The sequence below is a fragment of the Lagopus leucura genome, unplaced genomic scaffold (genome assembly GCF_019238085.1).
Source record: "Lagopus leucura isolate 7727_CA_CO unplaced genomic scaffold, USGS_WTPT01 Super-Scaffold_100019, whole genome shotgun sequence".
NCBI lineage: Eukaryota > Metazoa > Chordata > Aves > Galliformes > Phasianidae > Lagopus > Lagopus leucura.
This window is the reverse complement of record NW_024962273.1, coordinates 8,645,840-8,664,986: the sequence shown is the minus strand read 5'-3', so window position 1 is coordinate 8,664,986 and position 19,147 is coordinate 8,645,840. Positions and strand designations below refer to the sequence as shown.

The 19,147-nt window shown below is 43.1% G+C and overlaps 1 protein-coding gene across 1 annotated transcript in view; it reads right to left on the bottom strand.

The window, feature by feature from the left end:
• The window catches only part of OSBPL11 (oxysterol binding protein like 11), a 40,526-nt gene that overhangs the window by 12,622 nt on the left and 8,757 nt on the right, over positions 1-19,147 (bottom strand). The window contains exons 4-8 of the mRNA XM_042877976.1: positions 6,491-6,559; positions 5,535-5,710; positions 5,144-5,223; positions 4,026-4,208; positions 1,171-1,372 (exon numbers count right to left, since the gene is read on the bottom strand). Coding sequence (XP_042733910.1) covers positions 1,171-1,372; positions 4,026-4,208; positions 5,144-5,223; positions 5,535-5,710; positions 6,491-6,559 — 710 coding nt within the window. The remainder of the gene's footprint in view (positions 1-1,170; positions 1,373-4,025; positions 4,209-5,143; positions 5,224-5,534; positions 5,711-6,490; positions 6,560-19,147) is intronic.

Below are 19,147 nucleotides of genomic sequence, written 5' to 3'. Positions count from 1 at the left end.
GTTCCTCCCTCCCTGACCCTCTTCTACAAATATAGCAAACTGACATTCTTTCCCACAAAGCTGAACTTCTAAAGTCGAAGTGGGGATACATGATCACCCCCACAAATCATAGTGATTCAAAGGCAAAACAAACACAAAGCCACCTTTGTAACACATACACACACACACACACACACACCAAAAAAAAAAAACACATCAGAAAGAGAGCGATCTCCCATCTTTACACACTGATTATTACAAATTGGCTGGGAGCAGGGAAAGTTCTTTCAGTGTGAGTAACTTTGGAGTCAGACTAAGATTTGGAGAGATGACATCCAGTTCGTTGTTTCTATAGAGTCCTTTTTGAACTGAAATACTGCAAGAGTTAACCTGTCCTATTCACACTTTCCCTTCTAAAACCTGTCATCGTTTAAAATAAACTACATCAATACAACAAACTTTCTTTGCGTGGAAAGCTAAACTAATTATAGCTTTGGAATAATATGCATTGCCAAAGCAAATACCAGAAAAATGACATGCAAATGCAAATACCAGAAAAAAGGGATGTGAGAAAGATAAAGAAAGTGACAACTTACAAGTGTAGTTTACTGCATACTTACTATAACACACCTGTTGCATAATAGAAGCATTTGAGTAAAGTTTGTTGCTTACAAAGTCACTAAGCAAATCCAGAGCTTCATTATTTTAATGCTTAGCTAGAAATTAAAGCTTTGCATATGTAAATGCTTACAGTAGGCATTAAGTGTGTAAATAAGTCAGAGAAGCACAACATTTGGCAGAGTTCCAGAAGATAGCACATACCCTTTGTGCCTGTGACCCCACAGAAATCCCCCTCCATCATTACTGTTCCTGCATCCCAAAGGAGCCTTTCTACTGCAGAGCCTTATGGACTTTTTTCTGTCATGAGATCATCTGCATTAATCAGTTGTTTCATTCATGCAGCTATTACAGATTTCCTTAATAGAGAAATCTATAGACAAGAGGGGAAACATGCGCAGGAGTTGTACTTAACATCAACAAATCCAGACAAGCTCACCAGTAACAAGGCAGACAGCAGTTGTCTCTGCCCACAGGCAACTAGATTTAGTGGGACAAGCATTTTCAGAAGCGAAGAGAGAAAGGCTTCATACTTGTTATACGGTTCAGCTCTTTGTAAACATCTACACTCACCTGCTGGTAAGGATCCCTTTTGTTGTGAAGCGTGTTGTAACTGGAGAATATGGAAACAGTCATTTAAGCAGTTCATGGTTGCCATGGAAGTTGCTTTGAGCATTAATAGGTCTTGATCCAAGGACGTAAGGTGACCGGAGACAGGAAGGCATTCTATGCTCCTGATCAAGTCTCTCTGCTGGCCCTCAGCCTGCGACATCATCTACCAAACAAAGCAGGTGTGCATCAGAAGGTGACGGAAGCTGCTGTGTGATGTGCCAGACATGCAGACACAGAGTCCCACATGACTTAATGATAATAAAACTAAAATGTCATAGGTGTGTGTACATTTAACCATACTTCTTTCCTTCATGCAGCCACTACACATCATTAAATTCTCACTGAAATACATAGCAACTTATTAACATCCATACCACTGCTATGCACAGCTTTGCTATCACACTGCTTACTTAGCACAGGGAATAAGAGCAGCAGCAGGATTTTCACCTTCACTGTTTGTCAAATTGTAGCTTTCCTTGTTATTTTTTCCCTTTGCTCTTCCCTGTTCTCCTTTCCTGCTTCCTCTGGAACAGGGCTGTACACCCCTACATTACAGAACCTGCAACAGCACATCTCATTTGCCTGCCAGAGGTAGAGCATGAACACACACCAGCCAAACAGCATCAACAAAACAATATGAATTCCTCTTTGAGCTCACAGAAGTGTAACTCGAATCATAGGGATGCAAGGAGACTCATATATATTAGTCACTTTTCTGGGAAGACACAACAGACAGTATTAATGCAACTGGGTGCTGCTATTCTGCCATCATTATGCATTCAGGCAGTAAATTAAATATAAAAATAGACTGATTAAGCAGAGTAGAAAAAGGATTTATTAAAAGAATCCAGGATGCATTCATGTGCTTTACTGCTGCGGTACTATTGAGGCTTTTAATTTAGCAATTCTGGCAATTATCCTAGTATTTTTTTCCTATATCCTTGCCTCAAGTTTCTTCCAGGAACTGCTGTTAAGGTTTTACACAGTACTCGAGCAATAGGTATTCACCTGACTTCATGATATGTGGTAATTGGAACATTTTAGGGCTTGGCCACAACGTACATTGTGGTGTGAACATACAGAGGCCTGGGCTCTTCAGAGGTGCCGTTACCCACACACAGGCACCTGTCCCAGGTGTGGCAGTGCAGGAAGCCAGCAAACACTCGGTGAATGCAGCGTCAGCACTGGCAGGGCTACGTAACCAGCAGAACAGTGTCTGCTTCCTGTCAAGAATATGATTTGAGTCTTCTTTACCCCTGCTCCCTCAATGCTTCATAAGGTTCTGCTGAGTTAAGAAAAAGATGGGCATTGGCTGGCAAACCACTGCAGCCCTACCGGTGACCTTTTCTCAGCACTTCATTCCAGGGCTAGGTCAGACAACAAGACAAGCCACACCGTACTCAGCACTGGCATTTAAACAGCCACATCTGCCCTTTCTACAAACGTACTTTGAACAGGCTTAAGTTCTTCTTGTTTGGATATTCAGATTTGTAAAACAAACAGCGCTGGCGGTAGGGGAGAGAAGCACTGTTACAGAAGACAAGAGGTCAGAAGTATGCAAGGTATAGCTCTCATTTTGCAACTGCATGCACCTACATTTACAGTAAGTCAGCACAAATATCCTCTCAGATCTCCTGTTTTGCAAGGCACCCTAGACAGCAGCATTTGGTGAACTGCTATTTGGTGAAGAACAAGGAGAAGGGAAAAGGACCGACAGAATAGCTGCACTGCAAGCCATTGGGAAGTTCACAGAAAAAATCACCACGCAGCAGATAACTTGAAAGAAATGGGCTCTTCCATCCATTTGAGAAGCTATGGGAAGCATTGGAAGTATATTCACCTCAAATGTAGCAAGAATGCTCAAATGTAACTTGCCTTTTTTTATTTCAAGCATTTTAACTGTATCTAAAAAACCCCAGGCGTGTATCCAACAAGCATTTTGACTTCAAAAAGATAAGCAAACTGACATCCAGAGCATTCTTCATTTACACAGATCAAAAAACCAACTAAGTAATAATCAAAAGAAAAAACAAATCATTTCCTGCTCTCCTGGCAACGCTAAGAGAAGTCATTCAACTTGGAGAAAACACTCTGATTTGAACAGAAGTTCACATATTCTGAGGTTTGAACACAGACCCACTGTGCAGCCTGGTGAACAATTATGCCTCAGGATTTGATATAATCAAGAACACTAATGATGGAAGCATACCTACCAGGGCAAAGCATTTTGCACCCCACATTACAAACTCCCACTGATGAATTTACCAGCATCCAGACAGACATTCTGGGGTTAATGACACAATACTCTCTTGTCCCAGTTTCTCTAAGTGCAATTTTTAACAATTCATGCTTGCTAGACCCTTATTCATTAAATTAAAAAGCCCTCCATTAGAAACCTTTTCCCAGTAAGTGCTATCCCAATTAGTGCTATGCTAATTACACTGCTAATGCTAAAATACTCACTAATACCAGAAGTGCTACGAAATAACAAAGGTCATACAAGGTAAAAGAACAACTCAGTGGATTGGTCTACAACTTGACACTGGAAAAAGCATGATGTACAACACGTCAGTAACATATCACATGATGGCAAACCTTTAGCACCAGATTTGCAAAGATCATAGTCACAGAATACATGTCATATGATTCTACAACAAGTCAGGTTAAATTACTTAATCTAACATAGCTAAGCAGTAATAGTTTGGGAGATGTGACTGACAACACATGCATTTAATTAAAAACAGATTTCTCCACGGTGCTAAATATAAGACAATGGTTCTTTCAAGAGGTTGTTAGGTAATTCAAGGTTTACAGACCTCTCGGACATCTACAAGGTGATCTGGCTGCAGAATAGGACCTCTTTTTCCAGCAGGCAATCTGTGATGCCCAACGTTGAAAAAGGAAACTGCATTTTGGCTGGGTCTTCTTTGCAGCCCTGGAGAGTTGATGCTTCCTTGGGATGCGAGAGAGAAGCTGCGAGATTTCAGAGGAGGGTTGTTCTGGTGAATAAATAAGAAGATTGAGAAATATTTACAATTAATTACAATAATTAACCAGCAAGCGTTCTAATTTAAACCATGTAGAAGAACATTTAATCCCGGATTCTTAGTGGAGCAGTAACAGATGACAAAGCCATAAACATATTGGCAGCAACTGCTAAAAGGAATATTTTGTACTGCTGACAACTGCCCTGCTTTACAGTCTAATTATAAGGAATCAGTGCAATGAGATGGATCAATACCTATCACTTCTGACTTGAAAATTAGTCCTTGATCTGCAACAGTTCTAGAAACTGACTGCCCGTGGATCCTGCATGGGTAGAACTCACATTTGAGAGAAAGGAATTTCAGTCTGAACTATTCATTGAAGTAAACATTAGCTCAGGATCAACCCGCTGCAGATCATTCAATTTTAAAAGCAAGGTTTCATTCAGATAACACATAGCTTTTATACTAATCAGGAGTTTCTACAAATTGTATTACATTCACAACCACCCCACAAAGAACAAAGGTAAGCAACACTTGAAGAATTAAGGGCTTATTTCTCAAACATGGAAAAAAGTAAAATAAAAAGTAAAGCTTCCAAACGAAAGACCTTCCATAAAAATTAAATGAAGTTCAAAAACCATTTGAAAAGCTGAGCTTTTACTCTCATCATTAAGTTCTGCTTCCTGATCAAATACCAGCTCGCCAGCACCTGGTCAGGGAGGACCACTCAAATATCCCAAGGCAAAGCCACTTCATTTCCTTCCTAAAGCATGCTGCCAGTACAAGTTAGCCATTGCTCAAAGGTATATTCCTTGTCAAGAGTCCCAAGCCCAACCACATGCTCTTTTGCTAGTATTTGTTTTAGATAACAGGATAGTTGCATTTCCACCTACTTCTTCCACCACCCTAAATTATTTTTGCCCAGGAAAACATGAATCATACAATACCTTCCCAATAGCTTCTGTGTGATGCTGTGTGCATATCTGCAGCCTGCTAACCCAGTGCTGTCGTTCTTTAGCATCAGTAGCTAACAAAAGCAAAGCAAAAGGATCATGTACATGAAGATATTTAAGTACAGGCAAAAAAAACCCCATGCAATTCTATAAAACAGGCAGAGGACTTTCCAGGTCAGCTAAGCAAGCTTTAGATCCAAAAAACCTGTTGATTAGCCATAACACTGTGTGCTTCACACAAAACACTCAAAACACTCATTGCAACAGCTTGCTGCACAAGCTCTTTTGCTTTCAGACATGCAGCCAAGCCCAGAATAGCAGCCACAGGTAGAAGTTGGAAGTGCCTCTAGTGGAAAAGTCCCCTGCCCAAGAGCAGTAGTCCTACCTCTTAGCTTATACTGCTCCCCACTGGCAGCATTGACTGTAAAGGTGTGCGAGTCTTCATCACTGGGTGAAATTACAGCTCCTGCTAGCTGCAACGTGCCCCTGGGCTTCAGGTATCTAGACTGCTCATTCACAAAGTACTCCAGCAGGCCAGCATCATTGTTTAGAACGAAAAACCTGCAACGGTGACAAAGTAAACACAGAAAATAAGCCTGGGCTGTTATTTTTAAGGATGGGCAAAGGGGAAAAAAGCTAAGAAGTCAAAACTTTCATTACAAGTCAGTAGAGATGGGATTGGGATTTAAAGATTTGTGTCAATTCAGCCTCAGCCACGTGAAATATATTCCCAACAAGGCTGGCCACAATTCTTAGCAATTTTTTTCCTCAAAGATCAGGAATGTTATAGAGTAAGAGAATAAGAATGCTTTTACAAGATTTTAAGTTTTGGGAACTCTGAGGCCTAGCTCACCCTTAAACTATGTAAATTAAGGATAGAACAGTTACAGAACAGTGAAGTAACAATAAGCATATTGACACAAATCACTGCAAGGCAGAGGGAACAAGAATCTGGCCAAGGAGATACACAAAGGACTTATTTCTGATATTTATGTGGTTGAGCTGTGCTGCTCTAGGAAACAGGGTATAACAGGGTTCACCTGTTATAGAAGACCAAGTTAATCCATGGGAAACAAACAGCCCAGGGAACTAAAGGGAAAAGCTTGCTTAAGTTTGGATTTTCAGCCTTCTTATTTATTTAATGTGGTATTACCTGGCAGCAGGGCTGAATCCTCAAAAGAAAAAACAAAGGGAATAGTACAAGTTTTCAGAAAGGGACAAGGAGAATAGTATAGTATATATTATTATATATTATAGTTATATAATTATATTATATTATAATATTATATATTATAGTATATAGTATAGTATAATAGTATAGTTTAAAAAAAAAAAGCTTACCGATATTGCCAACCAGTGACGAGATTGGTGTACTTCATTAAGTAGCCACAAATATTTTCCATGTGATCACTACCACAGAAAGAAAAATAAAAGCAATCAAATAACAGCAGCATCAAATAAAGGCCAGATCTTCACAACTTTTGATCATTATCTGTTCTTTGAAAAGGAATTCTTAATTTTAAAACAGCACCATCATTCTTAATAAAAATATCAATAGTTTGCAAATTCTTCAGATTCATCTCTGACATTATTTCGTAAGACAGTTTAATTGGACTCAACGAACTCTAAATAATCTCAAGGCATAATTAGTTTCACCAACACCCGAGATTCATCCAGTAGCCACTCTGGATTAGTTGCAGGTGACAGAGACTTAGCACACATATCTCTTCTGTTTCACACTCATGTAAGCAAGCTTTGTAAACAAAACTAACTTTCAGTAAGTTCAGAGAAACTCAAGCACAGCCATCTACCAGAACTGGTCCCCAGGCACTCCTATACCACCAAAACCACTGTACTCACCCTTAATTACCAGAATCCTTCCTGAGTACACTAACAAATACAGATGCTGTACAGAAGACTACATGCAGGTTCTTGTCACATCAAGCTATTCCAAAGCATAAAACAAGTTTGAAACATTTGAAACATCTCCTCTGGCCTGGCAAGAAAGTCCAGTAGTTTCTCCTTCAATCCGAACTTGTGACATCCACCAAAACCAAGAACCAATGGAGGTACTCAGCGTGCAGGCTTAACATCACTACAGACACAACACATCCTCACTCCCGAACATTTACAGACCCAAGTAAGGCTTACAGGTGTTATGGCTATGTACTTATCTCCTTAAAACCACAATTTGAAAACTGATATAATACTGCACGTCCCCCCAGTGCCACTGCAATACCCTCAGCTCTTGCCAGAGCACAGCCCTGTAACTGAAGTAAGCACACACTTAGAGACAATTCAGCTCCTGTTCTCCCAATGAAGAACTGAAACAACAAGCCAAATATCAGACCCTAACCATTTGCTTTTTAAAAGAATCTCCTATTTAAGCCACTGGATTAGATTTTAAATTAAAATACCTGTAGATCACAGCACATTGAAGATTAAGTGATACTTATTCTGAAAACTATCCATCGGAGCAGCAACTTGTTTCACTCATTAAGAGCTCCAAGTACTTCCTACAAGCAGGAACAGAAGCTGGCAACAGAGCTAAAGGATCTCCCTTATTAATGGATTTTGATTACAAACACACTGGGACTAAATATTGGTGTAAATCTCAAGGAACAGCTGACGCAGCTGCCCACACTTCTTTACCAAGTGGTGTCAATGGCATCATGCTAGATGAGTGAACTGTGATGAGCTATTCAACAGCTGAGCAAGTATAACATATTGCACCAAGCTTCACCTTAAATGAAGCTGTTTAGGACACCGCCAACAAAAATAACCTCACAGTAAATCACTGCCATATGAGGAAGCCCTACCTTCAGTAGCAGAGTCCAAAGAAAAGATGGAAGAATGCACATTCTGGAAGAAAAAACAAAGTTGCAATGCTGCAAATCGACATTTAGAAGCACACAGTTGGTTATTAGTGCTGCCATTGCTATTACAGCAACATACTACAATGGAGAGCACCCAGTGGGACCATCTGGGAACCTAATTGGTAGCAGCTCATTAAGTGGTACTACACAGGTAAAAGTAATAGCCTGAATCCTCTCTGTCCTCCCAGCTATGGTGTATCTCAACTACATCAAAACACTACGGAGACATGACCAAGCACATCCTCTGCAGACACCTCATTTGTTGTTACGACATCCAAGTGCTGTGCAGTTTAGACATGCTCGCTGTCATCATCTGGCAGAAAATTGTGAGACAGCAGTCATAAACTTGTGTTTAATGGTCTGAAAATTGCCCCTCATCATGGCTAATTGGTTTCCATTTTGTGTTGTGAATCCAAACCTCACTCTTGCTTTGCAGCCACCCAGCAGCCTGCAGGCTCAGCACGCAGCTGCTGCCTTCCTCCATTCACTGCCTGCCTGGAACACAGGTATGTTTAGCAGCTAGGAGAGTCACAAAAGCAACCGCAGGCTGAAATTAATTGAACAGGACCGTATGTAAGGCAGAAGAAGTCCATTCATCTGATAGCAATGGTAAATTAAAAGTCTGATTGAAATTGTTAAACAGCATTGAGTGTGAATGATGAGACAACTGATCTGATCTGTCCAGAGAAAAAATAACCTGCTGCAGAATTGACAGAGATGCACTTCCACAGCAAAGCAGCACTTGACTAATTTGTCCAGAAAGACAGAGCAGGAACTCATGCAAAATGAGCCTTTTCTTGTCTTTTGACTTTCTGCCAGTCCAAGCAGAATATTGATTAAATTATTTTCTACCTTAATTGTGTCTGCACAGCTATACTGGAACTGCAAGCCAAAGAGCCTATATTTAGGTTTCACCCTGCCAGAGGCTGGACAAGCCCTCAACACCTATGCACAGCACAGATTAGCCTACCCAGAGCTATGAGAAACTCTGCTGGTATTTAGAACACTTGCTTGACAGCATGAGACCCTGGGAGCAAACAAACAAGCAAACATCTGAGCAGAAACACAGCCCTCAGAGGCATTAATCCCCAAATATACTGTGCAGATCAGGGAATTGCCAGCATTTGAACTAAGGCTTACTTTTAAATAAGAAACAATTTTTTAAACCTTACACACACACACAAAAAAAAAAAAAAAAAAAGCTTAAATCCAGACTGTAAAATGCAGTTCACAGGAGGCAGACCTTGTAACTGTACAAACCCACTGTAGAAACACTTAATCTCCTGATCTTCTTTTTTCCTATGTATACAGCAAAACATTCTCAGGATTATTAGCAAACAATGTCGTGAGGCAGAAAAAAAGCACTGTTTTTTAGAGAGAAATAATAATTCATTAAGATGGAATTAACATCAAGGCCCTTCAGAGAGCCACAGGAGGCACTTAGAAGGGCAAATTTCAAAAGCCAGTGACCTGGGCTCACGGATAACCACAGCAGCAGAAGACAGTAAAACATGACTCAGAGCTTCCTTCGAGCCCTTACCAGCACTGCACCAGGAGGAACAACAGCAAGACTTGCTTCACGTCAACCCCTACCATGGTATTTCTGATTTTAGAGAAATGGGTTTCAGAAGTGAATTTGACCACAAATACTGAGAAGCGATAACAAGGCGGGGCTGCACTGGGATCCTTCCCCTCTGTAGGAAAGCCTTGGCATTCCAGCTGCCAGCTCCATGCATGTGCATGTACCTGTGCCCTCTAACAACCCACATGCTGGGGCTGCTTTCCAAATGTTCACAGCAGTTCAGCCATAATGAGTCAACAGCCCTGAGGCCCACGTTCATGTAGAACTTCAGTATCCTCCCATCACCTCATGACAGAAGATGAGTGCAAGTGTCACAACAGACCCATCACAGCTTGGAACACCTAATGAAAAATTCTGCTTTAACTTTTGCTGAACTACTTCAAACAGCAATACCCAGCAAATCACAGCCAGTCCACACCACATCCTCCCCACCAATAAAGCATTTTTCAAAGGCCAAACATCACCCTGCTGCCCATCATTACATTTTCACTTATAAACAGTGAGGCAGATTAAACCGCCCCTGTAAGCAAGCGGTTAAAGTCAGCGAGGAGCTACAGAACAGTTCATTCTGCTTTCAGGGGACAGCCCCACCCCATTTGCAGTCACATCTTCCACAAGCGGTGTTTTCAGACCACCAAGCACCACTCCAAAGACAGACGACAGGATAAGCAAACTGGCAACAATCCTCTGTGAATGCTTTATTTCCTTGCTCATTTGTCCTTTTCTGAAGCCGCAGCAGCTGTCAGTGCCTCGTGGGCTGGTTTCCTCCTGGGGGAGGAAGGAGAGCGGGTGATGGCTGGGGCCTGGTTCCTCCTGCATCCTGTTTACAGGCAGCACCCAAGTCTTTCACACGGATGCTGAGGAGCACCAGTCCCTGAATGACATCTTCCATGATGAACGCAGGGCCAGCACCTCAGAGAACGCTCCACACTGGTGGCCTCCCCTTCTCCTCTCACATCACCCTCGAGCCTCACACACAAACACACCCTGTCCAGCAGCAGCACAGACCTTCACCTAGCTGGAAGGTGCTCACAGTGCTCCCAATGCAGCCCCTCTGATGCTTTTAGTTCTGATGAGCCTGGACAACTTCACACGTGATGCTTGGAGCAGCCAGGCATCCCTGAGCCAGCAGCTGCTCAAAGGGGCAGCCAACAGCTTCCCCACGAGGCCAGGCTTCGTGCAGCTGCTGAATGCACGTGGATTTGAGGAAATGAGCATCGTGCAGGGCAAACCAGTCGTATAACCATCACGGCTGGAAAAGAACTATGAGATCATCTAGTTCAACCATCAACCCATCCTCGCCACACCCGCTAACCATGTCCCTCAATGCATGGCTCTGACCACACAGTCTGAAGAAATAAAGCAGCAGCTGTTTCTACTGAACTTCATCTGTGATAGCTTGTTTACTTCTCATACATCAGTGCAGAGCACTCATCTACAAAGTATTAATTCCTCTTTTTGTTAAGAAGGAAACAGAGAAAGGAAAGAATAGATCTGCCAGCAGAAACTTTGGGCATGTCAGACAGCAGAGACCACATGGTCCCAGGAAAACACCAGCATTCTCCAAAACTGCAGCTCCGTGCTGCTGAGGATGGGTTTCCTAGCATCTGAAGGAGGAAGGGCAGAAGCCTTCATCCTGCCTACAGGGTATCCGCATCAACAAGCTAGCTCTGCTTTTACAAGTGCCTTCTGGAAGAAATTAAAAGGCAACCTTACCATGCTATTTACTAACAGTGCCATGCAGCTGACTGTGAAATGGCTGCAGGAGCTCCTGCTCTTCAGTTCACATTGGTGCTGCATTCCATTACAAGCTTAAAATACAACAGACAAGTGGGAAAAAAAAGAAAATGTCCAAGTCCACAACACTGACAGTAAATCTTGTGAACAGAACACTTGGCTGTGAGCATGCAAATACACCAGCAACGCAAAACCTTGACATATGATGAACTTCTCCACATACCCCTGTGGGCAAGGAGCTCTTCTACCACTCAGCTTCCCCAGCCATCAATAGCACAGATGTGCTTGCACTTAAAATTTCTGCCAAGTCCTCAAGGGGAATGTAACAAATCAAGCTTACAAGGTTTTTTTGTTGTTCTTCTGTTTTAGAACTATCCTAATTCAACCTGCAATTTCATGCATTCAAGGCCACAGATGAATTAGAAAGATGAAACACACTTTTGTAGGGTAGCAACAGGAACAAAAGAGAGACAGCGTTTAATCACTGAGAAGCAAAACAGTGTTGTCACTGACTGCTGCAAAGCTGGTAATATTTAACAGCTTTATTGTTTATAGAGCTCTTTAGCTCTCAAAAGATGTTTTTTAAGCACTTGTTAAAAAAAAAAATGCAATCGGTTTCAGCTAAGCAATTTCTTTTACACACATGTAATCAGCTCAAGTCAGCATGAACTCTGCCCACATACAAGTTATTTGTGGGGTTTGCATCAGCAAAACACAACTGGAGCTGGACCTGGGAGTCAGCTGCCAGTGCTGCGGATTATTCCACAAGGATCACTACTCACTACTGCTGGAAAAGTAACTCTAGATTCAGCTGACAACAACGTTTTAGAGGTGGAACACATGCCAACAAACAGCTTAAGGAGGTATGAACTCTCCACTTTACACCCCTGGAATACAACTACTGCTTCCTGCAGCTCTGCTGCCATTCATGTTATCACTTCGTGACTGTGCACCATAACACCATTTCACATATTATTGTTACCAGGAAACAAAACTCTCCCTTGAAGTCTAGCAAGTAGGTTAAAGCTGCTCTGCTCAGTAAATAGTAAAAATATAACATAAGCTATGCAAACATGCTGATGAATGAGCATCTCTGATATTCAGGAGTATCAGCTGCCTACAGCACTTCAGAAAGTAATGGTTATATTCCCCAGGCATTTTGGTCTGCTTCTAATCAAGGTGTAGAAAGATACAACCTTTCCAGTCTTAAAGATCATAATGGCAAAAATAAGTATTAAGTTGTATTGCAATTGGACACTGCCATCCTGAACTTTGTAGCAATGCATCAATGACTATTAAGTGTAGGTTCATTCACTGATCAGCTATCCAGGCAAAAATAGAAGTTGAACTGTTTATTATTTTTGAGATATTTCAGGTTCAAACATGGGGAAAAAAAAAAACATTACTACCTAAGAAAGCAAAAGGACTATCTAAATATTCAGAAAGACCATAAGCCTGGAATACTATAACATGGACAAAAAAACAACTGTGTGAGCCACCAAACCAAAGCAGCAGCAGCAGGCAGCTGGTTACAAGTGATCTGCTGCAGGGGACCATTAACTGCCTCCAGTAAGTTGCCAAGTACACACTCTGCAACCCCTGGGATGCCCCCAAAGCAAGGGGAGCAGACACAATGTGAGAATGCGAGCTCCCATTCAGGGGCTCCAAATCATCCAGAAGAATGGGTTGAGCGAGACCTCCTGAGCTTAATAAACCAATGCTTATGCCTGGGATGGACTAACCTGTCAGTGAAAGCTGAGTACATCATGCCAGGCAAGAAAAGGACAAGAACTAGTGCCGTTCAGCCTCCCTGAGAGGAGAGGAAGGCTCGAGAGAAGCTCACCACTGCCTCCGACCACCAAGCAGGTGTCCATGAATAAGACTGAGTCAGACTCTTTCAGAGATACCCTGCAGAAGAGCAAACAGAATGGCATCAAGTTGCCACAAGAGAAATTCCTTGTTGGACAGGAGAAAAATTCTTCCCAAAGAGAGAGGAAAAGCTCCCAGACAGGAGCTCAGAGAGGCTGTGGGACCTCCATCCTTGGAAGCACCCAAAATAAAACCAGAGAAGGCCCTGGATGTTCCATTCCAGCTTTTGAACTGACACTGCTCGGAGCAGGAAACATGACTAGAGATTTCCCAACCCAATTACATAGAAATTAATCAAAAACATTCCTACATTAAGCTCAGCAGGTAGATGAGTAGCTACTCCTCAGGTCTAAGCACTAATTAAAAAAGCACCTGTGTTCATTTAAGCATTTATAGTTATGATAAACAAAAGCAGCAGGGCTGCTCTCTTGTTCACAGCTTTAAGTGGACAGTGATCCTCAGACAAGGAATTATTCAAAACTGTTCACTATACAATGAAAAGGAACTTCAGGCATTATTCGCTTGGTACAAATGTTCCAATTAGAAGTTTCCATGTGGTTTTCTTCTCTTATGTTCGTCACTGATGTTTATGAAGGAGTCATGAGCAAACAACAGAGAAAGAGGACACTGCCATTCCCACTACACAGGTTGGAAACTGATGTACAATGAGCTTTCAGCCTCTCAAACTTTGAGAAGCTGTGGCCTGATTTATTTATTTAGTTTTAACTTCCTACCCTAACTTAGCAGCCGATACATTCAAACCACAGCTCCTGTGGATTTCAGCTGCAGCTGTGACCCTGCAACAGTTTCTGCAGAATTGCAGACAACTGTTCCAAACTAGGCCTCCGAGAAAGATGAACACACAATTAGTCATTATAGAGACAAAACAGTTTAAGCAGCCTGTTAGTACATGGGAAAACAGAGCCAGGGTGAGAAACCAGCTCCTCAACACAGCATCCTGCAGCCCTATCGACCTTGGGCATCCTGCTGCAGACCACTCACCTACTGCTCCTCCACTGCAAACGCAGCCAAGTTCTGAGCTCTGTAGGAAACCAATACGCCAGTTCCTAAACACTCATGCCTTTTTTTTTTTTTTTTTTTTTTTTTTTTTTAAGGTTTTCAGCCTCATCAAGAACTTAGGAATTTTCACCTGAAGGGTAAAAATGCACATCCAAGGCAAAAAGTCCTTTCCAAGACATTGATGTTCCTGCTCCAAAGCCCAGTGGCATTACAGGCTGTCAAACACAGGACTGTCACACAAAAAATACCAGCACTTCCATCCATTTCAGCCTGCTGCAGTCCATCCGTAGATGCACAGTACAGAAAGCCTGAAACCATACAAGCTTTGCAAGCACCCCAAAATGAAAGCTGTCAGACTGTCACCAGCAAGCAGTTATTTGCTGCAATACAAATGCATTAGCACTGGCTGAGAACAGACCTTCAGTAAACAGGTCTCTGCACACATGCCATAATTTTTGCGGTACTGCAAGTGAAGCACAAGAACCTGCCTAAGATGGCACTTTCTGCTTGTGCACTAAGCAATGTGATTAGGTCAGCCGTATGCAGTTTGGTTTTCATCTTCTCCCAAGGGAGAAAGCATGCATGGCAGAGGAGGATGTTAATATTACAGGCAATTTTAATTAACATGCTGCTACAAGATTACATTAAAAAAAGGCAAAGCTGAAAAAATACTCTTTGCAGTTATAGGAGAGGCATTTCTAATGGCCGTTAGTTCCTGCAGAGATCTGTTCCAGAGAAAGCACGAATCATTTGGTATTTAAAAGCTATTTTAATCTTCTGCTTGTTCAGTTTAATTTTAAACACTAAATGAATATCCCAATATTAAGGAAAACATCCTGTGCATCAGAACCAACTCCCACCTTTATCTCCCCTGCCCCAGCAACTTCCACATCTCCACTCCCACACCACAGCTGTGCCTTGGGACGCAGGCAGGGCTCCTGACAACTGCTCACGAAGCCACAGGGCTGGGGAAGGGAACCAGACCTCATTGACCCAGCTCAGGTCATTGCATCAGGCACTATGGAGGTATACTTCAGTCACCCAAACCTGTTTCCCCAACTCCATTACCCCTCACATACATGCAGTTCTAATTTACACTGCATATAAACTTTCATCTGCTGCAACTCCACTCTTCCAGCCTGTAAGCATGTGTGAACGTGAACCTGCTCTTAAGAAGCACTTGGGGCTTCAACAAGCATTGAAGTACACACACAACAACCTTGATGTTTTAATAACAAAGCATGGATTACCAGGCTGAGAGTCAACAGAGCCTTTTAAAAATGGATTTCTTGTCTATTCTAATGAGAAAATTACTTGGAACATGGCATTTCTCAAGTACCATTATAGATACAGTGTATTCTCCAAGCAAAGACTCAATGAGGATAAACAAATTCAGGTCCCAGGGCTTTGAGCTATTTCTCTCCAATGCATCAAATGAATGCGACAGTCACTCTGATCTGATTTCTAGTAACGAAAGGGGGTACAACACACACAACAGCAAAACTAAATTCAGGATTTCATAGCAACTATTTGAGAAGCTCCTCCTTCCAGCAGCAAACACCACAGCTCAGTAGCCCAGTACCAGTCCAGAACACGAGTGTGTCACCACAGACACCATAAACAGAACCAGCACCAAGTGAGGCTTGACGTCACAGTGCCAGAGTCAGCAGGACACCAAGGGAATACAGGCTCTCAAGGGGCAGACACGGAGGCAGGCATCACCTCACACCAGACCCAGGTAACACCACAAAGCCTCCCACTGCTGTAGGCAGAGAGGAGGGCACAAAAAACCCAGGTGCGATCCCAGATAATTTGTTTTAAATAGCACTGAGGAAACACCAGGAGGGCAAGACCAAGAGGGAAATACCAGAGGGAACTGCTCCAGGGTGACATTTACAGTATGTTTGTGAGGGTTCTGTTTTATACTTTTCAAATGAAAGGGACTTGTGTGTATGCTGGCCTGCTCTCTGGAGCACTAAGCTAATTAGGTCAGCCAACACATCGCGTGGCAGCCTAAGTGAGAATTAGTTGTATTACTATTAATTTACATTAATGCTATGATAACAAGTGCCAGTTCTGAGACAGGAGGGTTGGGTCAGCCACAGAGAAGTCTGCAGCAGAAAGAGCTGATAAACATGCTGCCATTGCCCTGTGTTTACCCTCCAATATCAAACAAATATTCTTGGAACATGAAGAGAAAAGAATAGAAACTAGAGAAATTCCATATCTTTTCTCACAGCTAAGGCTGGCATCAATTCCATCCTCAACAAAAAGGGCTCCCATCAACATCCGCTCAAGAAGACGGTATCAGTTTCAAGACACTTCCCCTTATTAGAACTAATTAGGCTCCTTTCACGAGGCAGAATGAATAAGAAAAAAAAAAAAATTATGCACTTTCACAGCCAAGCTCAGTCTCGCACACTTGGCAGCCACATCAGATGGAAATGCAAAAGGTTAAGCCACCCCCTCCACTGGGGACTGCAACAACCACCTGTTATGAAACACATTGCCCATGGTGGTTCACGACCACCTCAAAATACAGAATTAAAATATATCCGTGTGTTTTAGCTACCAGGTCTTCTGTTGCACTACTGCATACTGACATACAGAAACAGAAGACTGCTATAAAGCCAGTAGCAACTTGGGGGTGTTTGCTTGATGGGGATGCTGTTATTGGTTTGTTCATAAGTTTACGAAGGGCAGTCAGTGTCAACTGTTGGCAACTTCTGAAAGAGTTACAACGCTGTAATGCTGCTCTTTTTGCCAAAACCCTCTCTCAGCTGTTTGTCTGCACTTCTGTTTGCAGACTCTCAGTCTCTCTTACTCCAGCCCAGAGGCCCATGGAGTAATATTGCAACAGCAACTCCTCTATGCTGAGGACAGCAAACAGAATCCATCATGAGAAACCCTCTTACCTGTCATTGCCACCCCTAGCAAAAAGAGATACTTGCCTAGGAAACTGACTCCCTGCCACAGAAATTACTTCCATTCTATACTATTTCACAACCCTACCACACCTGCAAACTTTCAAGACCTAAAGTTAACTTGTTTCCTTGAAAAGGTGCAAGAGACATCTATTTGGTACCATTTTACAAATATTTGTATGGCAACATTCAAGCATACAGGTTTTTAAATGCAACCTGATTTTAAAAATCAGTTATACATGTTCATTAATTTCCTAGAGATATGTATCTCTACCAGCAAGAGAATAAATGCTGGAAGATTTTTTAATAGCAGCTGAATTGATTTACACATTTGAAGAAAAGTGTGAGAGGACAACACGTTAGCACACAGCCAGCTAAGGATGACAACCTTGTTTCACCAGGCAGTTGCAGGGCTTTTAGCTTTCAGCTTTGTAGATAAATGAGAACCAGTTATTGCAAGCCATTTCTCTCAGAATTATCTGAAAGCCCCTCAAGGGGCTGAGAAGATTTGTTACATATCCTTGGTACATCTTCTGCCCAGCTCTGTTAGCTCACAGACACAGGATTCTGCTTTCTGGTTGCAATATTTTTATGTTATTTGAATAACAATGATTCATGTATCACACAAGCACTACCAAGGCCCACTCCCACTGCTTTGGAATTACTTTAGTCATTCCATCCTGAGCAAGGCAGAAATGAATGAAAATGGTCAAGATTAAAACTAGCATTGCTGAATGCAAATAATTCCTCTTGGCAATGCCACATTGATTTCCTAGCTTAACAACTGCTGAAAACAGAGCAGCAATTTGAAAGTTCTAGTTTTAAATCAACCCAGGCCACTCTGTGAAATCACTTTACCAAGTAGCCTTCGAATAATTTGAAACCATTTGAAGTGCTGTCTCCTAATAACTGCTTTCTAAATGGAAATAGGAAACAAGAGTTGAGCAGGAAGCACAGCCTCTTGGGCTCTCCTCTGTAATCTACTTCACTGCAGCTTAGCGGTCACACTATTACAGACACCAGTGGGGAAAAGGCAGCTCAGCTTCAGCTGCTCTCAGACACTCTGATGCTGATCACACGCTCCTAAGTAAGCAAGATAATTTCCTGTCGGATGTCTGGAAGAGCAGTTTCTCAAGCACTCTCTAATTCTGTTAGTGCAGAAACAAAGCATCTTCCACCACTCCAAAGAAATGGAGCCCTTACAAGCATAGAAGGAGGCACTGCTATGAGCAGAGGCTGCCTATACTTCACCCAACGCTGAATTACACTCCTGCACAGACTCCGTGCTGACACAGGACCGCACTTCTCTATGCTGCGTGACCACACGCCACCCACGCCCTGTGCGAGGAAAACCAAATACAGAACTTCCAGCAGAAACCGGTTTCTAAACCCGCTGTTTTAGGCACTAACCCACCGTGTGGGTGCACCAAGCACCTACGGTTCTGCTGGTACAAACAGGCCGAGCTCAAAGCCGGCACAAAGTTTGGCTTTCTGGAAATGCTGGAAAAAAGAAAAAAAAAAAAATGCACACTGCCAACAAGTTTGAACAGCTCCCCGCATTCTGCTAGGAAATTAGAAGCCACCAAAGATAGTAACACTGGGGCGCGTTCCCGCAGCCTGACCACGTGGCCGGGCACTAACGCAAAAGCACACCGACGGCCTCAAAGCTGCCGCCTGTTCCACCGCCACAGCCGAGAGGCAACGCAGAGAACAGCCAGAGCCCACAGCCCGCCCCGCTCGGGCAGCCCCCGCGGAGGACACCGGCCCCGCCCCGAGTTCCGCAGGCAGCGGCGGCCCCGCAGCCCCCGGCCCGGCGCGCCCACCTGTACTGCCAGCCCTTGGCGCCGCGCCCGCCGCTCTTCCCCGCCGCCGCCGGCTCCGCCCTGCCTTCGCCCTCCGGCCCCTTCGCGGCCGCCGCGGGGTCCGCGCACTGCATGGCGCCCCCGGCCCAGGGCGCGCCGCCGCCGGGCGGGCGGGCAGCCCCCCCCCC